General features: G+C 45.9%; 1 protein-coding gene across 1 annotated transcript in view; it reads right to left on the bottom strand.

Moving 5' to 3' along the window:
• Positions 1–27211, bottom strand: part of upb1 (ureidopropionase, beta) — a 152441-nt gene that overhangs the window by 88700 nt on the left and 36530 nt on the right. The window contains exons 3-4 of the mRNA XM_078226774.1: positions 18759–18846; positions 15863–15957 (exon numbers count right to left, since the gene is read on the bottom strand). Coding sequence (XP_078082900.1) covers positions 15863–15957; positions 18759–18846 — 183 coding nt within the window. The remainder of the gene's footprint in view (positions 1–15862; positions 15958–18758; positions 18847–27211) is intronic.

Here is a 27211-nt window from a genome sequence, read left to right as displayed (position 1 = left end):
AAATGCGGCCGAACCAACGTTCTATACAACTGCAACATCAGACCCCAACTTTTATACTCTATGCCCCGTCCTATAAAGGCAAGCATGCCATATGCCTTATTCACTACCTTCTCCACCTGTGACGTCACCTTCAAGGATCTGTGGACACCCAGGTCCCTCTGCGTATCTACACACTTTATGGTTCTGCCATTTATCGTATAGCTCCCCCCTACGTTAGTTCGACCAAAATGCATCACTTCGCATTTATCTGGATTGAACTCCATCTGCCATTTCTTTGCCCAAATTTCCAGCCTATTTGTATCCTTTTGTAGCCTCTGACAATGTTCCTCACTATCTGCAAGTCCAGCCATTTTCGTGTCGTCCGCAAACTTACTGATCACCCCAGTTACACCTTCTTCCAGATCGTTTATATAAATCACAAACAGCAGCGGTCCCAATACAGAGCCCTGCGGAACACCACTAGTAAGAAGTCTCACAACACCAGGTTAAAGTCCAACAGGTTTATTTGGTAGCAAATACCATAAACTTTCGGAGCACTGCTCCTTCGTCAGATGGAGTGGAAATGTGCTCTCAAACAGTGCAAACAGACAAAATCAAGTTGCAGAATACTGATTAGAATGCGAATCCTACAGCCAGCCAGGTCTTAAAGGTACAGACAATGTGGGTGGAGGGAGCATTAAACACAGGTTAAAGAGATGTGTATTGTCGCCAGACAGAACAGCTCGTGAGATTCTGCAAGCCCAGGAGGCAAGCTGTGGGGGTTACTGATAATGTGACATAAATCCAACATCCCGGTTTAGGCCGTCCTCATGTGTGCGGAACTTGGCTATCAGTTTCTGCTCAGCGACTCTGTGCTGTCGTGTGTCGTGAAGGCCGCCTTGGAGAACGCTTACCTGAAGATCAGAGGCTGAATGCCCGTGACTGCTGAAGTGCTCCCCCACAGGAAGAGAACAGTCTTGCCTGGTGATTGTCGAGCGGTGTTCATTCATCCGTTGTCGTAGCGTCTGCATGGTTTCCCCAATGTACCATGCCTCGGGACATCCTTTCCTGCAGCATATCAGGTAGACAATGTTGGCAGAGTTGCAAGAGTAGGTACCATGTACCTGGTAGATGGTGTTCTCACGTGAGATGATGGCATCCGTGTCGATGATCCGGCACGTCTTGCAGAGGTTGCTGTGGCAGGGCTGTGTGGTGTCGTGGTCACTGTTCTCCTGAAGGCTGGGTAGTTTGCTGCGGACAATGGTCTGTTTGAGGTTGCGTGGTTGTTTGAAGGCAAGAAGTGGGGGTGTGGGGATGGCCTTGGCGAGATGTTCGTCTTCATCAATGACATGTTGAAAGCTCCGGAGGAGATGCCGTAGCTTCTCCGCTCCGGGGAAGTACTGGACGACGAAGGATACTCTGTTCACCGTGTCCCGTGTTTGTCTTCTGAGGAGGTCGGTGCGGTTTTTCGCTGTGGCGCGTCGGAACTGTTGATCGATGAGTCGAGCGCCATATCCTGTTCTTATGAGGGCATCTTTCAGCGTCTGGAGGTGTCTGTTGTGATCCTCCTCATCCGAGCAGATTCTGTGTATTCGGAGGGCTTGTCCGTAGGGGATGGCTTCTTTAACGTGTTTAGGGTGGAAGCTGGAGAAGTGGAGCATCATGAGGTTATCCGTGGGCTTGCGGTACAGTGAGGTGCTGAGGTGACCGGCCTCAGTACTCAATGTCGTCAACTGCCAGTTTCCAGATGCAATTTTACGACTCATCCGCTTCATCCTGGACCACAATGTCTTCACCTTCAACAACCAGTTCTTCATCCAGACACACGGAACAGCCATGGGGACCAAATTCGCACCTCAATATGCCAACATCTTCATGCACAGGTTCGAACAAGACTTCTTCACCGCACAGGACCTTCAACCGATGCTATACACTAGATACATCAATGATATTTTCTTCCTTTGGAGACATGGTGAACAATCACTGAAACAACTATATGATGACATCAACAAGTTCCATCCCACCATCAGACTCACCATTCACTACTCTCCGGAATCGGTTGCATTCTTAGACACACGCATCTCCATCAAGGAGGGTCACCCAGCACCTCACTGTACCGCAAGCCCACGGATAACCTCACGATGCTCCACTTCTCCAGCTTCCATCCTAAACACGTTAAAGAAGCCATCCCCTATGGACAAGCTTTTGCACCAACCTACCACGAGGGACTTTGTCAAACACTTTACTAAAATCCATATAGACCGACATCCACGGCCCTTCCCTCGTCAACCATTCTAGTCACTTCTTCAAAAACCTCCACCAGGTTAGTGAGGCATGACCTCCCCCTCACAAAACCATGCTGACTATCGTTAATGAGTTTATTCCTTTCTAAACGCGCATACATCCTATCTCTAAGAATCCTCTCCAACAACTTCCCTACCACGGACGTCAAGCTCACCGGCCTATAATTTCTCGGGTTATCCTTCCTACCCTTCTTAAATAACGGGACCACATTAGCTATCCTCCAATCCTCTGGGACCTCACCTGTGTCCAGTGACAAGACAAAGATTTGCGTCAGAGGCCCAGCGATTTCATCTCTCATCTCCCTGAGCAGCCTTGGATAGATTCCATCAGGCCCTGGGGATTTGTCAGTCTTTATATTCCCTGAAAAACCTAACACTTCCTCCCTTGTAATGGAGATTTTCTCAAACGGGTCAACACTCCCCTCCGAGATACTCCCAGTCAACACATCCCTCTCCTTTGTGAATACCGACGCAAAGTATTCATTTAGGATCTCCCCTACTTCTTTGGGCTCTAAGCACAATTCCCCACTTTTGTCCCTGAGAGGTCTGATTTTTTCCCTGACAATCCTTTTGTTCCTAACGTATGAATAAAATGACTTGGGATTCTCCTTAACCCTCTCTGCCAGGGACATTTCCTGACCCCTTTTTGCCCTTCTAATTCCTCGTTGGAGTTCTTTCCTACTTTCTTTGTATTCCTCCAGAGCTCCCTCCGTTTTTAGCTGCCTGGACCCAACGTTCGCCTCTCTTTTCTTTTTGACCAAACCCTCAGTTTCCCTGGTTATCCACGGTTCTCGAATCCTACCCTTGCTATCCTTTTTTACAGGCACATGCCTAACCTGCAGCCCTAACAACTGTTCCTTAAAAGACTCCCACATGCCAGATGTGGAGTACTGGAGGATTGGAAAACTGTAACACCCCTATGCAAAAAAGGGAGGCATAAAGACAGTAACTATAGGCAGATTAGCCGAACATCTATTGCTGGAAAAATGTTGGAATAAATTATTAAGGAAGTAATAGCAGCACATTTGGAAAATCATAATCTAATCAAGCAGTCGGCATGGTAGAGTTTTTCGAAGAAGTCTCAACCAGAGTGAGGGGTACCAGTAGGTATTATATTTGGACTTCCAGAAGGCGTACGACAAGGTACTTCACAAACGTTATAAGAGCCCATGGTGTTGGAGGTAGTATATTGGCATGGATAGAGAATTGGCTAATGGGCAGGAAACAGTGAGGGGGGATAAGGAGTTATTTTTCAGGTTGGTGACCTGTAACCAGTGGGGTTCCACAGAGATCAATGCTGGGACCGCAACTGTTTACAATATATTAATGGCTTGGAGGAAGGAAGCGAATGTACTGTAGCCAAATTTTCAGATGACAGAAAATGTGGAAAGGCAAGTTACGAAAGAGATACAAACAGTTTACAGAGATATTGATAGGTTAAGTGACTGGGCAAAAAGTTGGCAAATGGAATATAATGTGGGAAAATGTGAAGTTGTTCATCTTGGAAAGGAAAAAAAGTCTTATTTAAATGGGGAAAAACTGCAGAAAGCAGCAACATAAAAGGGACTTGGGGTAATTGCGCATGAAACAGAGAAAGCTAGCACACAGGTGCAGCAGGTAATCAGGAAGGCTAATGGAACGTTGGCCCTTATTTCATGGGGGTCTTACTGCAACTGTACAAGGTAGTGGTGAGTCCACAACTAGAGTACTGAGAGCAGTTTTGTGCCCCTTATGTAAGGGAAGCTATTATTTAATTGGAGAGTGAAGGGGGCAACCTTTATGCTTAAGACGACTTTTATGCTTAATATCATGGACATTTTTACGCGTGTATATCAAATTTATTTTAAAATATTGTCAGCAGCTCACAGCACTGCGATGATTCATGGGCACCCCTTAATCACTTCAGACAGCCTAATCACTTTTGACTCCAAGCAGGGAAAACATAGACAATAGCTCAACTGATTAGATTATGCAAGAAGCTCAAAACACAAAGGGAACCCTCCAGAAAGAGATCAGCCCAGGGAAATGGGTTCACATCATCATCAGCCACAGATCAATTCCACCTATCTATAATGGCTTTTTAATATCTCGTTATTGTGCCACTGCTTTGTGTTATTAGCAGGCACTGATCATGTAACTGGTAGTAAATGATGAGCCTATTACCATATGTTTGGCGCAAAGTTCAAAACCCTATAAATTGTAAAGTACACAATGGCCAGGAGAGCAGTTGACGAGCAGCTGTCTCTCCCCAGGCCTGCGATTTTTGATATTTTAAACAGAGAATAAAGTTTGTGTTGCCTTTTTGTACTGAACTCATGTCTGCTTGTCTTTTATGCTGGTAGGAAGCAAGAAACTTCTCCTTACAGAGAGGATTCAGAGAAGGTTCACTCAGATGAGTCCTGGTATGGAGGGATTGTCTTATGAGGAAAGATTCAACAGGTTGGAACTCTATTCATTGGAATTTATAAGACTGAAAGGTGATCTCATTTAAACCTACTGGATTCTAAAGGGGCTTGACAGGATAAATAAATGCTGAGAGGATGTTTCCCCTTAGAGTCTAGCACCAGAGGGCATTGTCTCAGAGTAAAGAGGCGCCAATTTAAGACTGAGATGAGGAGGAATTTCTTCTCTGAGAGGGTTGAGTGTCTTTGGAACTCCTTGCCACAGAGCAGTGGGGGCAGAGACCTTATGTTCATTTAAGTCCGAGATAGATTTTTGATCAGTAAGGGTTATGGGGAAAAGGGCAGGGAAAGTGGATGTTAGGAATGTTGGATCCTATTGAATGGTGGAGCAGGTTCAAGGGGCTGAATGACCTATTCCTGTTCCTATTTCTTATGGTCTAACAGGTAATCAATGGTCAAATGTAAACCTTTAAATTGCACCTTAAATGGCTGATAAAACTTAAAAACAGATATTACAAATTGGCTCAAACAGTCTACTCAGATTTTAGTGATCACATCCAGTCACAAATTTCTTCCAACTCTGTCTTCCACATGATGAGTTTAAGTTCCTCTCCTACTGGGGATTAGTCTGATTCACTTGCTGACAGCAGCGTACGACCTGTGGTCTTTATCACAAAATGGCACACATCTGCAGAAACCGCTCAACTTGGTCTGGAAGGGGTAGACTCGCCAATGTTCTCTTCCAGTAACAGAAACAGCTGCAGCAACTTATTCTCAGCTCCTTGATCCGGAGTCCAGCATCCTCAGCTTGCCTATTCGGCACCACTGGACTTATCACCTGCTACTGCTCAGCTTGGACTGATCTGTGTCCTTTTATATCTTTCAAACAGGTTCAATTTGCCAGACATTTTGGTTTCCAAACTTGTTTGTTTTGTTTCTTTACAAACTGAGGTCAGTCTTATTTCTACCTTTACTTGCTCCGTTCACTTTATAGTTTAGTTTCTATTTTAGTCAGCATCTACCTCAAAACTATAACTTTAAGGGCACACATTTCCATATAACCACTTCAACATAATATACCACTACTGTGAAACTAAGCACTCTTAAATCAAGGTTATTTCATGACTGCCAAAAGGGATTCATTATTAATAACATCTGTTGCTTTGGTACAGCTAACCTGATTTTTCTTTCATTATTACTTTCTTTGGACAGACTTCAGTTCACATTTTATCACTTTCCTGTCAGATATCAGAGGATGTCCAAATAATGGAATGTGAACTGCTCTAAATACACCGAGGCTGTCTGGCCTCCCATAAACTGATGTTGTCACTTTGGGTTTTGATGTGGAACGTCAGACAGGATGTTAAGAACAAAATTCACAAGATGTTCTGTTGGGGAGAGGAGAAAATAAATAGTGCTATTTTGGAGACTGGCCAATGCGTCTTTTCGAAATAGCTGAAATGTATGAATGATTGAAAAATACGCAACCACTTTCAAATGTTGCGATTAGTTTTATTTTAAACCAGAGTGGTTAAAGTCTATAGAAAAGAGCATTAACAAAGGTTGGCGACACGAGAAAGCAAATCAGGGTGAGGATGAGCTGGTGTTTGTAAAGATTGATGACTGCAGCTGGGATGGAAGAAGAGAGAAGGGTTTTTAATATCAGAAAAAAAACAGTGAAATAGGGCTGTTGAGTTCTTGCACAAGAAGCATTACAAAATGTCAAGATATGAAAACTGGCCATTTGGCCCATCAGACTTGATTCCCAGTTCTCTCTGGCCCAGATTCAATGTCTACAGCCAAGCCCAGTAAGTTACTCTGGATGTTTCTCAAATAACATTTTATAATGGTCAAATTTCAAATGTATTCATCATTAGTTCTAAAGATATGATCACTCGATCCACTGACCTTTGCAATACTGAGTTCACCGCACCTATTCCTTTACTTACCCTGTTTAAGCTTGGTTCCCTTTGCAATTTTCTCTCTACATTAGAATCCATCAGTGCCAAATGAGACCATTTGGCCCATCATGTCAGTACTGGCTCTCTGAAGGAGCAATTAACCTAGGCCAGAATTTTACGTGAGTGAAGTCGACACGGGCTCGGCCTGAACTCCATGAAATCACGCAAGACGACGTTGTATGTATGTCTCAATGTCACCACGCATGCGTGTAATATCGTCAGTGGGAGCATGTAGGAGTTGGTGCTGCACCTGCCCACAATTAAAGGGCCAATCAAGGCCATTAAAGACCTTATTGACAGCGATTTTACACTGCCCGTGCGATTTTGTGGGTCGTCACATTTTCAACAATTTCTCATCAAAGGGCAGGATATCAGTGCTCCAGAGCAGAATCATTGTCAGTTTAGATTAGAGTTTGGTGCTCTTAAGTTTAGGAGATTTGAGAGGTTTCTCTTTGATTTGTGTTGCATTCTATGCCTGACTAGATTTTTCTTTTAAGGACTAAATTGTCTCACCAGTTTTCTGAGAGAATTTCAGCAGCATACGCCCTTACAGGTAAGAGACAGCGTTTGTGCATTTCTACTAATAGGGATTGTATACTCAGCTTCCTCTGAGGAGGAAGGGAGGGTCAGGGTCAGGAAGGAGTGGAGACAGTGAGTGTCCTTGGGAGCAACCTGTGGGACGAGAGGTGCAGGCACAGGTGGTGCAGAGCGAGCAGGGAGTTCAAGGCGGAAGGATCCACAGCAGCCAGTGTCCAGGCAATGCTCCGCCACCTCAGTATATCTAAGGTCCAGTGTCGAAGGAGGCTCCGCCTCTCTAGGGAGTGTGTCATCATCACATGCCAGATAATTGGGCTGGAGATTGCCTTCAACCATGTGGGTGGCCACCCAATGCTGCGGCTCTGACGGTCACAGTGGCCCTCAACTTCTACACTTTCGATTCTTCTCAGGGGTCAGTGGGAAATCTGTGTGTGCCAAACTGCTATCCACAGTTGCATCAAGCTCGTTCCTGACGCTCTCTTCAGACAGGTCACGATGACATCCATTCATATGGGACAGACAAGGCCAGCCAGGTTGAGATCGCCAGAGGCTTTGTAGCTATTGCTGGCTTCCCCCGTATCCAGGGTTCCATTGACTGCCCTCGTGACCATCCTCGTGTGGCTTCCTCTTGCCATCCCTGGCATCAAGGCTTCACACCTGGCACTGACCTCCACTCGGAGTCTGTCAACTTGGCAGTGAAATGGGTGGGGCACGGGGTGATCAGGCAGAGTGCCCACCAAGTGCTGAGGCCAGTGCAGATGAACAGAATCCTTCTTGTTATTGTTGAGCTTGCCTCCTTAACCTTCCCACAACCTCTGGCAGCCTTCAAGAAGCTGCTGTCACTTTACAAATCCCACAACTCATTTGCCCCCCGGGCAGACCAACCAGAGAAAGCATTCCACACAGGGTGGGTCTTGCCAGCATCAAATCACGTTTATTGCGTGATTGCATCAGGAGCAGATTCTACATCTGTGTCCTGGCCCGTCAACAGGGTCCTCGAGGCACTCCCCCACCTTCCCATAGCCCTGTCCAATCTTCCTTTTCAGATAATAATCCAATTGTCTTTGGAATGCTTCAATTGAATCTGCCTCCACCACACCCTCAGTCAGTGCATTCCAGACCCGAGCCAGTTGCTGCAGAAAAAACTTTTTCCTCAAGTTGCTATTATTTATTTTGCTAATTACTCAAATCCTTTTGATCTTTCCACCGAGGGGTACAGTTTCTCGCTGTTCTGTCCAGAGGCTGGATAGCTTCACCTCCAGGGCAGGATTCCCTCAGCTACAGTCTGTCATGCTCTGTACCTATATGGCTATTCATGCTGCTTCAGAGCAGCCAGTGTGTTTAGAAATAGGAAGTCCTTATGACCACCACAAAAGGATCCTGCAAGTGTTTGCAAGGTTTCAGGGCAGCTGAATTCCTGAGGAGACTGCCTCAGGTGGTGTTTTCAGTATAGTGCAGAGATATGCACCAGACCTGAGAGTTAATGCATATTCCTTGAGGATGTCATCTGTTATTTTAATCAACTCCTTTAGAAACAAAATCCATCATTGTCTCAAGGTTTGTTAGACTCTCAGTTTGGAGAACCTGTTTTCAGCAGAAACGTGCTTCAACCAGCTGGAAGACGTACGGCAGCCTGGTCGGACCCGTCCATACATTTTTCCAGTCACTCCGTGCTGCTGTCCCTCTCTGTAGGGGACGTGCTTCTGTACAGCTTGTGGATAATTCATAAACAGAAAATGTCGCCAATGTTTAGCAGCTCAGGCAGCGTTCCAATCCCACCTGCTGAATATTTTGCAATATTTTTTGTACGGATTTCCTGCAGCATGTTGCCTGTGTGAAGCCATTTCTCTTCCTCTCTGCCCAGTATATTTTTAAAAACAATTTTTGTAAATGTGAGCCCTCTGGTTACTGACCCTCCTGACAGTCTCTCCTGATTTCTTCTATCAAAACCCCTCAATTTCTCAATACGATAAAATCGAACTCTGCAACGATGGAACCAACACCTTCAACATTTGACAAAGTGGTTCTGGTTTCTTTACTTCTCAATGAGAAATGTCAAGTCAGGTAAAATCTAACTCTATGCACGAGATGAAAGACTTTCCGAGAGACAAACCGTTTCCTCTCTGGCAGTCATGACCTAATGCATTATTAGCGTAGGCAGAATTGAACTCCATAAAATAAATGAAAATACTGATGGGAAAGATTGGCTGAAATGCACAAATGTTTAAAAATGACTGCTAAATTACAATTTGTTCCCAGTGCAATTGTTATGGAATCGGCACTAAATATCCATCAAATCATGAAGCTCAAATAGGAACATACACCATGTGTTGTGGCATGGAGCCAAACACATCAGCAGAGGCCAGTTTCAATCTCCAGTCCTTATCGTTAGCTCGACATCAAGCTGAGGAGAGTCCAGATTCCAGCTCCTGAACAAGGACGAATTTAGAAAACTCAGGATAGGAAATGAAAAAAGGAAATAACAGAAACAAAGACAGAATATGAGTAGAGGCTGGCAGTTAACATAAATGGGAATCCAAGAGACTTCCATAGGCTTATAAAAGGGTAGTAAGAGTCAGAGGAGTGGGCCCAATTAGGGGACCAAAAAGGGGATTTATGCATTCAGTAGAGGGGATTGCTGAGGTACTAAATGCGTACTTTGCATCCGTCTTACCAAGGAAGAAGATGCTGCCAAAGTGACAGTGAAACAGGTGGTGTTGAGACACGGGGTGGGCTAAAAATTGATAAAGAGGTGGCAATTAGAAAGGTTGTCACTACTTAAAAGATGATAAGTCACCAGGACCAAATGATGTGCATCTGAGGATACTGAGGGACATAGTGGGCTGGTGAGGGTGATGGGGATTTGAAGTGGTGTATATAGAGCTACAAATGGCTTTAAATAAAGTGCCAAATAATAGGCTCATCAGCAAAGTTAAAGCCCATGGAATAAAAAGGACAGTGGCAGCATGGATACAAAGTTGGCTCAATGACAGGAAACAGTGTGGTGTGAATAGTTGCTTTTCGGACTGGAGGATGTAGTGGGGGTCCCCAGGGTTCTGTCAGTCGAGCACACACTAGTTCTCAGCATAAACAATTCAACTAGTCCCACTACCCCACCTTTTTATTGTAGTCTTGCAATTTCTCTCTCTTCAGGTACTCTGCTTTTCCAATTTCATTCTGAAAGCCATAATTGAACCTGCCTCCACCACACTCGACCCTAACAACTGACTGTGTAAAATAGCTTTTCCTGCTTTCGGTTCTTTCACCAATTACCTTAAATCTGTGTCCCTGGTTCTCAACCCTTCCACCAATGGGAACAGATTCTCCCTTTCTACTCTGTCCTAGACCCCTCATGATTTTGAACACCTCAATCCAATCTTCTCCCAACCTTCATTCCTCCAAAAAGAACAGTCCCAGATTTTCTAATAGAGCCACATAACTGAAGTCTCTCATCCCTTTGAGCCACTCTTGTAAACCTTTCCCACACTCTCTCTAAAGCCTTCACATCCTTCCGAAAGTGTGGTGCCCAGAATTGGACACAGTACTCCAGTTTAGGCTGAACTAGTGTTTTTTTAATTCATTTACAAGATGTAGGTGTCATTGGCTAGGCCAGCATTTGTTGCCCATACCTAGTTGCCCTTGAGAAGGTGGTGGTGAGCTGCCTTCTTGAACTGTTGCAGTCACTGAGGTGTAGGTACAACCACAGTACTGTCAGGGAGGGAACTCCAGGATTTAAACCCAGTGACAGTGAAGGAATGGCCAATATATTTCCAAGTCAGGACGGTGAATGACTCGGAAGAGTACTTCCAGGTGATGGTGTTCCCAGGTATCTGCTGCTCTCATCCTTCTAGATGGCAGTGGTCATGGGTTTGGAAAATGGTGTCAAGGAAACCTTAAGAGAAAATGCTGGAAAATCTCAGCAGGTCTGGCAGCATCTAGGGAATCTTGATGAGTTCCTGCAGTGCATCTTGTAGATGGTACACATGGCTGCAATGCTGTCGGTGGTAGAGGGGTTGAATGTTTGTGGAAAGGGTAGCAATCAAATGGGCAGCTTTGTCCTAGATAGTGTCAAGCTTCTTGAATGTTGTTGGAACTGCACTCATCCAGCAAGTGAAAATTATTCCATTACACTCCTGACTTGTACCTTGTAGATGGTGGGCATGCTTTGGGGAGTCAGGAAGTGAGTTACTTGTTGCAGGATTCCTAGCCACACAGTATTTATATGGTTAGCCCAGTTCAGTTTCTGGACAATGGTAACCCTCATGATGTTGATAGTGGGGAATTCAGCGATGGTAATGCCATTGAATATCGAAAGGAAGATGGTTAGATTCTCTCTTGCTGGAGATGGTCACTGCCTGGCACTTGGATGGTACGAATGTTATTTGACACTTGTCAGCCCAAACCTGGATATTGCCCATGTCTTGTTGCATTTGGACATGGACTGCTTCAGTATCTGAGGATGGTGCTGAACATTGTGCAATCATCAGCGGACATCCTCACTTCTGACCTTATCATAGAATCCCTACAACACAGAAGGTGGCCATTCGGCCCATTGAGTCTGTACTGGCCACATCCCATCCAGGCCCTATCCCTGTAAATCCACTAACTTAACCTGCTAATCCCCCTGACACTAGGTCAATTTAGCATGATCAATCAACCTAACCCGCACATCTTTGGACTGTGGGAGGAAACCGGAGCACCCGGAGGAAAGCTACAGATATGGGGAGAATGTTCAAACTCCACACAGACAGTGACCCAAGGTCGGAAGTGAACCTGGGTCCCTGGAGCTGTGAGCAGCAGTGCTAACTACTGTGCCGCCCATATGACTCCAACCAGCAGAGAGTTTTCCCCGATTCCCATGGACTCCAGTTTTGCTAGGGCTCCTTGATGCCACACTCAGTCAAAGGGCACTCACTCTCACCTCAGGAATTCAGCTATTTTGCCCATGTTTGAACCAAGGCTGTAATGAGGTCAGGAGCTTGATTGTGAGCAGGTGCTTCTTGATAGCACTGTTGATGACCCCACCCATCACTTTACTGATGACTGAGAATAGACCGAGTGGGCAGTATTTGGCCAGGTTGGATTTGTCCTGTTTCTTGTGCACAGGACATACCTGGACAATTTTCCACACTGACAGGTGGATGCCAGGATTGTAGCTGTGTTAGAACTAAGGTTCACCATGACCCCCTTGCTTTGTACACAACCACCTGAACTCTGTCCTGTGTCGAGAAAATTACCAGTTCCTCAAACCCCACCTCGGGAGAAAATGCCCAAATGGTCAGATTTTCATTCTGCAGAGAGGGATGTTAATGGGATTGGGCCTGTCTACACCGAGACAGTTTGTAAGCAGCAAAAGGGTTGCCAGGTGAGGAGTGGGCTGGTCAAAAGCACTTTGCTTTAGCTGCAAAAATAACAATAAAACACAAAAACCCCTCTAGCCCTTACCCCACATGCAGTCTGCATGCCCCATCCATGCAACCTCATGCCCCCCCATCGCACCCATAGCCCCTTATACCCATCATGCCAAGATATGTTCTCCATCCACCATTAGGGCCCTTTAGAGCCCATATGCCAACAACCCCTCCACCCTTTGCCCTACACTTTCCATCCCATCTCGTCCAGTATCCACCATGGGCAGACCTCACGACCCATGCTGGGGGGAAATAGAATAAAGTACTAAGTGTTTTTTAAAAATCCTCATTGATAAAGCTTCATTCGCTGCATTTAAATTCCGTCAACCACTTAATCCCTTAAAACAAAAATTTGTATTCAGAGCCCTTTGTCCAAGAATTTATAAGGACTTGGGAGCTGCCAATGAACTGCGAACTGACAGGCATTCCACTGTGATGATGATTATTGTGAAATTAATCATGTAGAACAACTTGTATAATTTATAATAGCCCTTGGACTTATAACAACAAACAGAGTGAGGTAGTAAACACTGATTTTTTTTTTAACCTGCAGGCTTTTTAAAAAACTTAAAGGCCAGGAGATTGAAATCTTTTGACAGTGTGACTGTTCCAATGAGCTTTGACAGTTCCCTTAACTGCTCCCTTGATGGTTTCAATTGGTTTATCCAGTTTTTAACACACATTCATGTCTAATTTTAACAATCTCATAGGACACCTTAGCTCTCCCAAATGTGTTCCTGTACCTATCCATGGGTATCCTACTTCTCCAAAGAACTCAATTAAATTTTGGAACCTCTCCTGATAGGTCTAAACGGCACAAGTCGTGTTGGCCATTCCACCAGTAAAAAATGGATCTGACTGAAGGTGGTTACACGTTAACATGTGCAGCTGCCTCCATACAAAGTAAAACCTGCTCCCAGTTTTCTCCCCTTGCAAAAATGGTAGGTGCCAGATTCAAGGCAGACTTCCAGAATCCCGCCTCCAGTGCCATTTCAGATAAACTGGAAACTCTCCCTTCGTTGCAAAAATTCTGGCCCATGCCTCTAGTTATAAAGATTAGGATCCTGTATGCCTTTAATCAATCTCTCAATCTGCTCAGCCATCTTCAACAATCTGTGCACATACTCCCAGATCTCTCTGTTTACTGCACTCCTTTTAGAATTGTATCCTTTGTTCTTCCTACCAAAATGCATTAATTCACACTTCTCTGCATTATATCTCATCTGCTGGTGGACATTCCATTAGTCTGACTATATCCTCACTGAGATTTATCACTATTCTCCTCACAGCTCACAACACTTCCACGTTTTGTGCCATCTGCAAATTTTGGAACTGTGCCCTTGTTCACTCAAATCTAACTCATTAAATTATATCAGGAAAAGCAGTGGTCCCAGTACTGACTCCAGAGAACCCCACTGTATACTTTCCTCTATTCTGAAAATCAACACTTTACCACTACTCTCTGTTTCCTGTCACTATCAGCCAAATTCCTAAGCATGTTGCCACTGATCTTTCATTCCATGAGCTCTTAACTTTTTTCACAAATCTTTTGTGTGGCACTTTATCAAATGCCTTCTGGAAGTCCATGTACACCACATTAACAGGACAGCTGCTGAAGGGGTTTTGTTGACGTCAAGGCTTCTGCACAAACTAGCTACTCCCAGTCATCAGGGTGAGCACTTCCTTTGCAATACAGCCAGACCTGGAGAATGCAGGCAAACCAACAACACAATACAACAGCCACAAGCCGGAGAGATCACTTGTGCTGACATCTCACAAGTAATGTTATGGGAAATTTATTAATCTATAATAGATCAGAACACGTGTCATGCTACATATTTACACCACACCCAGATGTCAGATCTATATTTCTGATCCTTCAATCCCTGAGCAGGTTTTGTGACGCAGTGGTAGTGTCCCCACTCTGGGCCAGAAATCCTACATCAGGACGTGTTGGCCATGGAAGGAGCGTTCACGATGCAATTCAACTGGCTGATAATTATCCCAGGAATCCTTCTACTACCTCCGCAATATTCACCAAAGGGAATGAAATGCGTGTGAAAAAACATTTAAAAAATGAATCCCCCCAGCTCCTGATTTGTACTTCCCTGGCACAGTGGAAAACATTCTTACAAGCAAATTGGAAATTTGGTACCATAGATATTGTCATCGTACTTTGGTAAGTTTACTCAGAGTAATTCACTCAGAGCCGATTAAAATGTGCAGAAGCACAGAGTCAGCCAGCATCCCTTCTTGGACAACAGGGCATGTGTTTATAAAGATATTCAGTAGTCTAAAAGTTTTGCTTATTTGGCAGGGCCAAAAGAAAATGACAACAACATTCCTATGGACACTATCCAAGCAAGAAAACCATGTAACCATCATTAACAATAACAGATTGGGAAGCCATTATCTTTGGGCCCCAGCAGAAGTTCCATTTCCTGCCCACCATTTTGATCGCTGGCAATTGTCCTTAAGCTATGAAAGATCCCGTCCAAGTGTGGAGGTGACCCCGAGATGAGTTTTCAGCCACAAATCCGTATCAGCGCTAAGAACGCCTACTTCCGTCTCGACAACACTGCCCGAATCTGACCCCATCTCAGCTCATCCGTTACTGAAACCTTCATCTCTGCCTCTATTCCAACCTGCACCTGGCCAGCCTCCTGTCTTCCACTCTGCATAAACTTGAGCTCACCTGCTGCTGCCTGTATCTTACCTCACCTGCTGCTGCCTGTATCTTACCTCACCTGCTGCTGCCTGTATCTTACCTCACCTGCTGCTGCCTGTATCTTACCTCACCTGCTGCTGCCTGTATCTTACCTCACTTCAAATCTCATTCAGCCGTCACCCTCACTGACCTACAGCAGCTCTCTGTCCGATAATGTCTCAATTTTAAAATCCTCATCATTTTTTTCAAATCCTTCCATGGCCTTGCCTCTCCCTATCTCTGGAATTTCCGATATCACACTCCTCTAATTCTGGTCTTCTGTGCAATCCTGGTTTTAATCACTCCATCATTGGTGGCTTTCAGGTACTTTGGCCCCAAGCACTGGAATCCTCTTAAACTCCTCTGTATTTTTAAAACCTACTTTCTCAAACAAGTATGTAGTCATCTGTCTGGATATCTCCTTCAGCGGCTCAATGGCAAAACCATTGTTATTGAGATTGCTCGTTAAACACCTTGGGACATTTCACTATTAAGTATGCCATAATCTGCAGTATATGCAAATTATGTAAATGCTTCTCAGTAATTTGGGGAAACCACTCACCTCTTGGCAAAATCGAGTGGTCGGACCATCCTCTGCAGATTCAGCAAACTCTGTCCACGGCAACTTTTCTCTGGTGCAGAAGGCAAAGGGCATAGCTACAAAAAAAAACATTGCAATGATTCCCAGCAAAGAATTATGACTGAGCACTGGTCCAAATATACGTTCAAAAAGATGCCTAGGACACATCTGGCACCTGGGTGGGTGTCGGGGAGGGAAACAGGGACACATCAGACACCCAGGGCGTTGGTGGGGGTGGAGACACACAGTCATCCAGGGTAGGAAAGAGGTGGAGATATGTCAGAGACCGGGTGGGGTGTATTAGAGCAGTGGTCAGCAAGAGCCCGGAGAAGGAAACACCAATCAGCACATTGAACATCATTGCTTCCTCTCCTGAGACATGAGTTCTACTGATTAGATTTCTATCCACTCCTCAACTTCAGAAACCACCCAGATTGAGTTGGAGTAATTGAAGGCACTGCCTGCACATGGAGTTATCCAGATCACACAGAGCATCAGGGAATTCCCAAAAGCAACTGTGACCAATGGATCTCAGTTGTCCCATCAATCAAGCCTAGCTACTTGTATATGTTTTTAGTTTAGTATGCTAAAATACTCCTATTGTTTGATTATTTATGTATACCAGATATGTTCATGCAATTTGGATCCCTTTAACAATGGTAGCTTCTACTTAGTTAATCCTGATCCCTTTGATCTAATTAATTTTCTGCTCATTTATATATTTACTGTTATCCCTTAAATTAAGTTACTTAACTTTCTGACTCATATTGCAACAATTGACCAACAGGGGCACTAGGGAACTGTTTTATAAACACGAGGGAGGGAACGAGCACTTCACCTTAACACAGACAGTATGGGCTGCAGATACTAACTACAACCCAACCTGACCAGTCTTTGCAACTGTGTGTCCTGAGGGAGCAGATCTTAATTGTGTGCAAATTCTGATCAGCATAAAAATCCTAGTCTGTAAGCCCTGTATTACCGGGATGTGCAGTTGGGAAGCTGTGTTTTATAGATCGAGGAAACACCCCTTAAAACTACAAACAGTGTGAATAGAAAGGAAGGAACTTGGATTATTTCACAGTGTCAGGATGTCCCAGTGCTCGACAGGACTTTTTGAAGTGTCATCACTGCTGTAGCAAACACAGCCAACTCCCTCAAGAATGAGATAATGACCAGATAATCTGTTGTTTGAGGGATAGATATTGACCCGGAGACTGAGGAGAACTCCCTACTCTTCATCAAATATTGCTAAGGGATCTTGTACATCCATCTGAATGGGCAGGCAAGGCCTTGGTTTATATCTCATCTGAAAGGTGGTAGTGCAGCACTCCCTCAGCACTGACCCTCTGACAGTGCAGCACTCCCTCAGCACTGACCCTCTGACAGTGCAGCACTCCCTCAGCACTGACCCTCTGACAGTGCAGCACTCCCTCAGCACTGACCCTCTGACAGTGCAGCACTCCCTCAGCACTGACCCTCTGACAGTGCAGCACTCCCTCAGCACTGACCCTCTGACAGTGCGGCACTCCCTCAGTACCGACCCTCTGACATTGCAGCACTCCCTCAGCACTGACCCTCTGACAGTGCGGCACTCCCTCAGTACCGACCCTCTGACAGTGCGGCACTCCCTCAGTACTGACCCTCTGACAGTGCAGCACTCCCTCAGTACTGACCCTCTGACAGTGCAGCACTCCCTCAGCACTGACCCTCTGACAGTGCAGCACTCCCTCAGCACTGACCCTCTGACAGTGCGGCACTCCCTCAGCACTGACCCTCTGACAGTGCGGCACTCCCTCAGCACTGACCCTCTGACAGTGCAGCACCCCCTCAGCACTGACCCTCTGACAGTGCGGCACTCCCTCAGCACTGACCCTCTGACAGTGCAGCACTCCCTCAGCACTGACCCTCTGACAGTGCGGCACTCCCTCAGCACTGACCCTCTGACAGTGCAGCACTCCCTCAGCACTGACCCTCTGACAGTGCGGCACTCCCTCAGCACTGACCCTCTGACAGTGCGGCACTCCCTCAGCACTGACCCTCTGACAGTGCAGCACTCCCTCAGCACTGACCCTCTGACAGTGCGGCACTCCCTCAGCACTGACCCTCTGACAGTGCAGCACTCCCTCAGCACTGACCCTCTGACAGTGCAGCACTCCCTCAGCACTGACCCTCTGACAGTGCAGCACTCCCTCAGCACTGACCCTCTGACAGTGCAGCACTCCCTCAGTACTGACCCTCTGACAGTGCAGCACTCCCTCAGTACCGACCCTCTGACAGTGCAGCACTCCCTCAGCACTGACCCTCTGACAGTGCAGCACTCCCTCAGCACTGACCCTCTGACAGTGCAGCACTCCCTCAGCACTGACCCTCTGACAGTGCAGCACTCACCCTCTGACAGTGCAGCACTCCCTCAGCACTGACCCTCTGACAGTGCAGCACTCCCTCAGCACTGACCCTCTGACAGTGCAGTACTCCCTCAGCACTGACTCTCTGACAGTGCAGCACTCCCTCAGCACTGACCCTCTGACAGTGCAGCACTCCCTCAGCACTGACCCTCTGACAGTGCAGCACTCCCTCAGCACTGACCCTCTGACAGTGCAGCACTCCCTCAGTAATGCACTGAAGCGTCAGTCAAGATTACATGTTCAAGTCTCTCGAATGAGACTTACAACCTTCTGAGTCAAAGGTGAGGGTGCTCCCCATGAGCCACAGATTTGAAGACACCTTTGATGGTTTTGAGATTAGTTGGAAGACTGGCAGTAAAATGGCCTTTTGGCAGGTTGATGCTAAACAAACACAGCAAATAAATTGCACAAGAGAATCCTTGTGTGTTGTGTGGGCACTTGTTATACTTTACAAAGGCAGGGCCACTTACTCCAAGCTTCCTGCAGGCAAATGATATTCACTCCACACAGGGCAGCCACTTCCATAATGTCTCCGATTCGTTTCTGAATTGCTGCAATCTAAGGGTTTAAAATAAAAGAGAAACAATGCCGTTATTGGCTGTACAGTTAGGAAAAATATATACTTTACTAAAGCTCCACTTGACCTGTTACTGCTGAAAGGTGGTGAAGGGGTCTTTCTAAATAACAGTGCCGCTGTGATTAGAGCCCCATTATTGATATTACGTTCTTGGAAGGCCTGTTCTAAAGCTGTGCGGTTACCATGGTTTCACAAATAGGGATCGGCAATGAATGCTGGTTCACATCCCATAAATGAATTTTTTAAATGGTTGTCATTAATATCATAGTCAAAAAGAAATATCACCCCATCTCCACACAGTGCTCACACTCTCTCTATATAAACTACATTTCAATATCAAATACCCAGAATCAAAAGACCTAATAGTTTTGAGAATTTTATTTGTAAGCTTCACAATCAGATGAAACCAGGGACATGCAATGAAGAGGAAAGATTCTAACTGCCTGTTACCATTGGTGAAAACAAAGAACAGACTCACATCAGGTGTCAGCCTGACTCAGTGACAGCACCCTCAGCTCTGAGGGGAAGATGTAGCTTCAAGTCCCGTTCCAATGTGTTAAATATATAACCCAGGCTAAAACTGCAGTGCAGTAACTATAGAATCATATAATCCCTACAGTGCAAAAGGAGGTCATTTGGCCCATCGAGTCTACACTGACTCTCCGACAGCGTATTTTACCCAGGCCCAATCCCGCCCCATCCTCTTAACCCCACGCATTTACCCTGCTAATCCTCCTAACCTTCAAATCTTGGGACACTAAGGGGCAATTTAGCATGGCCAATCCACCTATCCTGCACATCTTTGGGAGTGTTGCACTGTTGAGGATGTCGTCTTTCCAAAGGAATGTAGGTAGAGGCAATATATATTAATGGTCCCGTACTAAAGTGTGTACAGGGACAGAGGGATCCTGTGTATAGATTGTAGAAGGTGGCAGGACATAGTGGGAGGTTGGTTAGCAAAGCATATGAAATTGTATGGGCAAGTGATGTACGGGGAGGATTTGAGAGGAATAGCTTTTTTCACAGTGATAATAACCTCGAACAGTGGTTCCCAACCTTTTATGTGTCACGGCACACCTCTATACTATAAAAAATATTTTGAGGCACAGCTATTTTCTCTATCTTCTTCTCTTACTGAGAACTTTGTTTTCAAAGGGTGGCACAGTGGCTTGCACTGCTGTGTCACAGCGCCAGGGATCCGGGTTTGATTCCAGCCTTGGGTGACTGTCTGTGCAGAGTCTGCACGGGTTTCCTCCGGTGCTCTGGTTTCCTCCCACAATCCGAAGGTGTGTGGGTTAGATTGATTGGCCACATATCCCACTCATCTGATGAAGGAGGAGCACTCAGAGCTCGTGATTCCAAATAAACCTGTTGGACTTTAACCTGGTGTTGTGAGACTGCTTACTGTGCCCACCCCAGTCCAACGCCAGCATCTCCACATCATGCCCCTTACTGTCAGCGGGGGGTTTGCAGGGTAAATACATGGGGTTACAGGAATAAGCGCTGGGTAGGATTGTTGTCAGTGCAGGTTTGATGGGCCGAATGGCCTCCTTTTGCACTGTAGGGATTCTATGGAACGGCCCCCTGTCCTCTTGCCTGTTTTTTATTAATCTCTTCCCTATCTTTCTTGCTTCTCCCAGGGTTTTTGAACACTTCTTGAGTTTTGCCTTCTGTGAAGCATATGCGGCCTTTGTCTTCAGCTTCAAGTGCTGCTGGTCATGCGCATGGACCTGCCCAACACAAACACAATCTGAACCACACATGTGTGGCTTATTCCCAGCCATTTCCCCAACTGACAGGATGACAGTGATGGAATGCGGGCAATGGGACGGAGTGAAATGTTCTCCAGAGAGACAATGTCAGCTCAATGGGTCAATCTGCCTCTTTCTGTGTTTTAACAATGTTGTCTCCATGTTAAACTCAGATCCTTTCTGCTCTCTCTGTGAGCACAAAATATGATGTGGAGATGCCGGCGTTGGACTGGGGTAAACACAGTAAGAAGTTTAACAACACCAGGTTAAAGTCCAACAGGTTTATTTGGTAGCAAAAGCCACACAAGCTTTCGAGGCTCTAAGCCCCTTCTTCAGGTGAGTGGGAATTCTGTTCACAAACAGAACTTATAAAGACACAGACTCAATTTACATGAATAATGGTTGGAATGCGAATACTTACAACTAATCAAGTCTTTAAGAAACAAAACAATGGGAGTGGAGAGAGCATCAAGACAGGCTAAAAAGATGTGTATTGTATAGTGATCATGATTGTTTTTAATTCTCCTCTGTCCTTTGCCTCTTGATTTTACACTGTCATTGGGAGGCTTTTAGTGTCTTCTATTGTGAAGACAGATACAAATACTTGTTCAAAAATGAAAGGTATTTAAGGGGAGACTAGCTAAGCAGATGAGGGAGACAATACACATCTTTTTAGCCTGTCTTGATGCTCTCTCCACTCCCATTGTTTTGTTTCTTAAAGACTGGATTAGTTGTAAGTATTCGCATTCCAACCATTATTCATGTAAATTGAGTCTGTGTCTTTATAAGTTCTGTTTGTGAACAGAATTCCCACTCACCTGAAGAAGGGGCTTAGAGCCTCGAAAGCTTGTGTGGCTTTTGCTACCAAATAAACCTGTTGGACTTTAACCTGGTGTTGTTAAACTTCTTACAGCACAAAATATCCCATGGTTGGAATTTTCCGATATTTTGGCAAAGCATCAATCTGTCGTGTCGCCCACCGGAGACAGTTTTTCCTGCTGCATCTTTAAGACAGAAATTTTTTCTCGGTTTCACGGTGCCTCTGTGGTGGGCAGAGTCTGATTCACTCGGCTCACCATCAGGCTGACTGCTTCAATTACTGGGCAGTTCCACTGAAACACCTCCCCAGCACCTGCTTCAAGTCCAAAGCAGAGGAAAGCTGTGCTAACTTGTCAGGCCGGGACCTGACCAGAATGCTGGACGCGGTAGAGGGACAATCCTTTATCCTCGGGCGAGGAGATTCTCCAGTAGGGAGTGTCCAGCCCATCTGACACCCTCCCTTCTGTGACTGTTCCAGCCTCGCACACACCGAGGAAGGCGGTGCTACCAAGCCACAGCGCACTGGGGACCGCTTTGTGAGGATGCCTGCCAAAGTCATCACAGACAACATGGCGTGTAGACAAAACACTGCCTCTGCTGTGGATCCTAACCAGACGCCAAGTCATAGAGGTGAGTTTCGGAGTGTGAAGAGGGTTCAGTTGCACTGAGTGGATACTGGTGTTGTTAGGCAATTGTAGAAAACAAGCACTTATATAAGGATTAAAGCACCTTTGTCAATGTGTTAAACCTCACTTTTTGCACCCTGTTTGTGCCTGCCTGCCCTCTGACCCACTGCCTGAGCACAATGGCCACCCATGGTACACATATGCAAGTACGTACATGAAGCAGGTGGGGCCTTTGTCTTCAGCTTCAAGTGACGTATGTACGCATGCACACACAATTTCTCTGCTAATACTTCTTAACTGACCATGGGGTTTGCACGCTTCCAGACAGCATAGTGAAGCTATTTCACACACTGATCACTATTACTGTGGAATATACAGCAGAGAAACAGGCCATTCAGCCCAAAGCACACATGCTAGTATTTATAATTCAGCCTCCTGCCATCCTTCCTCATTTACCTGTTGGAATAGTCCTCTGTGGCCTCCTCCCTCATCTGCTTAGCTAGTCTCCCCTTAAATACCTTTCATTTTTGAACAAGTATTTGTATCTGTCTTCACAATAGAAGACACTAAAAGCCTCCCAATGACAGTGTAAAATCAAGAGGCAAAGGACAGAGGAGAATTAAAAACAATCATGATCACTAAAGAAAACTAATGGGACTGAAGGCTGACAAGTTCCATGGACCTGATGATCTGCATTCTGGAGGAGGGGGTGCGGAGTAAGTCCACAATCGGACCAGTCACGATCTTACTGAATGGTGGCGGAACAGGTTTGAAGGGCCTACTGATGCTCCTATTTCTTATGTAAATGGCTGCAGTGATAATGGATGCACCAGGTCAAATCTTCCAAAACTCCCTGGATTTTAGACAGTCCCATCAGATCAGATTGGAAAATCGCAAATGGAACGACTCTAATCGAGAAAGGAAAGAGACAGAAAGCAGCAAACTATAGACATATCTATAACAATAGTCTCTTGGGAAAATGCTGGGATCCATTATTGAAGAGCTGGTAGCAGGACATTTAGAAAATCATAATACAATCAGACAGAGTCAACATTGTTTTGTGAAATGGAAATTGGGTTTAACAAATTCATTAGAGTTGAGGATGCAACAAGCAAAGTGGATAAAAGGGAGCCAGTGAATGTTGAGTGGGATTATTCTCCCTCTCTGCGGTGTGTTTCATGGCAGCGGGAGGCAATGCACTGCTCGCTGGTGGCAGGATTTGATGGTCCCACCATTGTCAATGGGGTTTCCCACTGAACGCACCCCTCGCTACTGGGAAACTCGTGGCAGGGGTGTGCCATTGGTGGGACCGCAAGATCCCGCTGGTGGGAACATTGGCAAGATTTCAGCGATAATATGCTTGGGTTTCCAAAAAGCATTTGATCAGGTGCCACCTGATCAATGTTACTGCACAGGATAAGGGGTTGTGATTTTGGATGTCTCCATAATCATAGAACATAGAACAGTACAGCACAGAACAGGCCCTTCGGCCCACGTTGTTGTGCCGAGCTTTGTCTGAAACCCAGATCAAGCTATTTCCTCCCTATCATCCCGAAGTACTCCATGTGCCTATCCAATAGCTTCTTAAAGTTTCTGACTCCACTATCACTGCAGGCAGTCCATTCCACACCCCAACCACTCTCTGAGTAAAAGACCTACCTCGGACATCCTTCCTATATCTCCCACCATGAACCCTATAGTTATGCCCCCTAGTTACCACTCCATTCACACGAGGAAATAGTCTTTGAACGTTCACTATCTATCCCCCTCATCATCTTATAAACCTCTATCAAGTCTCCTCTCAACCTCCTCCGCTCCAAAGAGAAAAGCCCAAGTTCCCTCAACCTTTCCTCATAAGACCTACCCTCCAAACCAGGCAGCATCCTGGTAAATCTCCTTTGCACTCTTTCCAGTGTCTCCACATCCTTCTTATAGTGAGGTGACCAGAACTGCACACAATATTCCAAATGTGGTCTCACCAAGGTCCTGTACAGTTGTAGCATAACCCCACGGCTCTTAAACTCAAACCCCCTGTTAATGAATGCCAACACACTATAGGCCTTCTTCACGGCTCTATCCACTTGAGTGGCAACCTTCAGAGATCTATGGATATGAACCCCAAGATCTCTCTGTTCCTCCACATTCTTCAGAACCCTACCTTTGACCCTGTAATCCACATTTAAATTTGTCCTACCGAAATGAATCACCTCGCATTTGTCAGGGTTAAACTTCATTTGCCATTTTTCAGCCCAGCTCTGCATCCTATCTATACCTCTTTGCAGCCGACAACAGCCCTCCACCTCATCCACTACTCCACCAATCTTGATGTCATCAGCAAATTTACTGATCCACCCTTCAGCCCCCTCCTCTAAGTCATTTATAAAAATCACAAATAGCAGAGGACCAAGCACTGATCCCTGTGGCACTCTGCTGGTAACCGGTTTCCAGTCCGAAAATTTTCCATCCACCACCACCCTCTGTCTTCTGTTAGATAGCCAGTTGCCTATCCAATCGGCCAAGCTTCCCTCTATCCCACACATCCTTACTTTCTTCATAAGCCGACCATGGGGGACTTTATCAAACGCCTTACTAAAATCCATGTATATGACATCAACTGCACTACCTTCATCTACATACTTAGTTACCTCCTCAAAAAATTCTATCAAATTTGTGAGGCAAGACTTGCCCTTCACAAATCCGTGCTGACTATCCCGGATTAAGCTGCATCTTTCTAAATGGTCGTAAATCCTATCCCTGAGGACCTTTTCCATCAACTTACCGACCACCGAAGTAAGACTAACCGGCCTATAATTACCAGGGTCATTTCTATTCCCTTTCTTCAACAGAGGAACCACATTCGCCACTCTCCAGTCCTCTGGCACCACCCCCGTGGACAGTGAGGATGCAAAGATCAATGCCAAAGGCTCTGCTATCTCATCCCTTGCCTCCCAAAGACTCCTAGGATATATTTCATCAGGCCCAGGGGACTTATCAACTTTCAGTTTATTCAAAATTGCTAGTACATCTTCCCTCCGAACATATATTTCCTCCAGCCTATCAGCCTGTGACACCCTCTCTTCCTCAAAAACATGGCCCCTCTCCTTGGTGAACACCGAAGAAAAGTATTCATTCATCACCTCTCCTATCTCTTCTGACTCCAAGCACAAATTCCCACTGCCGTCCTTGACCGGCCCCAACCTCACCCTGGTCATTCTTTTATTCCTCACATAAGAGTAAAAAGCCTTGGGGTTTTCCTTGATCCGACCCGCCAAGGACTTCTCATGTCCCCTCCTAGCTCTCCTAAGCCCCTTTTTCAGCTCATTTCTTGCTAACTTGTAACCCTCCATCGAGCCAACTGAATCTTGTTTTCTCAACCTTACATATGCTTCCTTCTTCCTCTTGACAAGACATTCCACCTCTTTTGTGAACCATGGTTCCCTCACTCGGCCATTTCCTCTCTGCCTGGCAGGGACATACCTATCAAGGACACGCAGTATTTGTTCCTTGAAAAAGTTCCACTTTTCATTAGTGCCTTTCCCTGACAATTTTTGTTCCCATCCTATGCTTCCTAATTCCCGCCTGATTGCATCATAATTACCTCTCCCCCAATTGTAAACTATGCCCTGCCGCATGGCCCTCTCCCTCTCCATTGCAATAACAAAAGACACCGAATTGTGGTCACTATCTCCAAAGTGCTCTCCCACAACCAAATCCAGCACTTGGCCCGGTTCATTTCCCATTACCAAATCCAATGTGGCCCCACCTCTTGTCGGCTTATCCACATATTGTGTCAGGAACCCCTCCTGCACACACTACACAGACACTGCCCCATCCGAACTATTCGACCTATAAAGGCTCCAATCAATATTTGGAAAGTTAAAGTCCCCCATGACAACTACCCTGTGACCCCCACACCTATCCATAATCTGCTTAGCAATTTCTTGCTCCACATCTCTATTACTATTTGGGGGCCTATAGTAAACTCCTAACAACGTGACCGTTCCTTTCCTATTCCTAACCTCAGCCCATATTACCTCTGTAGGCAGATCCCCTTTGAAATGCCTTTCTGCAGCCGTTACACTCGCCTTGATTAACAGTGCCACTCCTCCACCTCTTTTACCAGCTACCCTACACTTACTGAAACATCTATACCCCGGACCTTCCAACAACCATTCCTGTCCTTGTTCTACCCATGTCTCCGTAATGGCCACAACATCGTAGTCCCAAGTGCCAATCCACGCCCCAAGTTCACCTACCTTATTTCGGATGCTCCTTGCATTGAAGTAGACACACTTCAACCCACCTTCTTATCTGCTGGTACCCACCTTTGACCATGATACCCTTCCCAGTACCTCACTACACTCACTGACCTCTGGGCTACAACTCCTTTTCCCATCCCCCTGACAAATTAGTTTAAACCCCCCCGAAGAGCTGTAGCAAATTTCCCTCCCAGGGTATTGGTGCCCCTCTGGTTCAGGTGCACCCCGTCCTGTTGGTACAGGTCCCATCTTCCCCAGAAAGTGTTCCAATTATCCACATAGCTGAAACCCTCCCTCCTACACCATCCCTGCATCCATGTGTTTAACTGCACTCTCTCCCTGTTCCTCAACTCGCTATCCCGTGGCACCGGCAACATACCAGAGATGACAACCTGTTTTGTCCTGGCTCTCAGCTTCCACCCTAGCTCCCTGAATTCCTGTTTTAAATCCCCGTCCCCTCTCTTACCTATGTCTTTGGTGCCGACGTGCACCACGACTTGAGACTGTTCCCCCTCCCCCTTTAGAATCCTGAAGACACGGTCGGAGATGTCACGGACCCTGGCATCCGGGAGGCAACATACCATCCGTGAGTCTCTCTTGTTGCCACAGAACCTCCTATCTATCCCTCTAACAAACGAGTCCCCAATAACTATAGCTCTACCGCTCTCCACCTTTCCCTTCTGAGCCACAAGGACGGACTCAGCGCTGGCGATCTGGTCACTGCGGCTTACCACTGGTAGGTCGCCCCCCCTCACCTGTATCCAAAGTGGAATACTTGTTGCTAAGGGGAACGACCACAGGGGATCCCCGCACCGACTGCTTCCTCCCAGCCCCTCTCACTGTCACCCATCTATTTTCATTCCCTGGAGCAACTATGTCCCTGAAGCTTTG

This window comes from Mustelus asterias, chromosome 13, assembly GCF_964213995.1.
Source record: "Mustelus asterias chromosome 13, sMusAst1.hap1.1, whole genome shotgun sequence".
Classification (NCBI taxonomy): Eukaryota; Metazoa; Chordata; class Chondrichthyes; order Carcharhiniformes; family Triakidae; genus Mustelus; species Mustelus asterias.
Note: the sequence above shows the minus strand (reverse complement) of the source record. Positions and strands in the feature narration are given on the sequence as shown.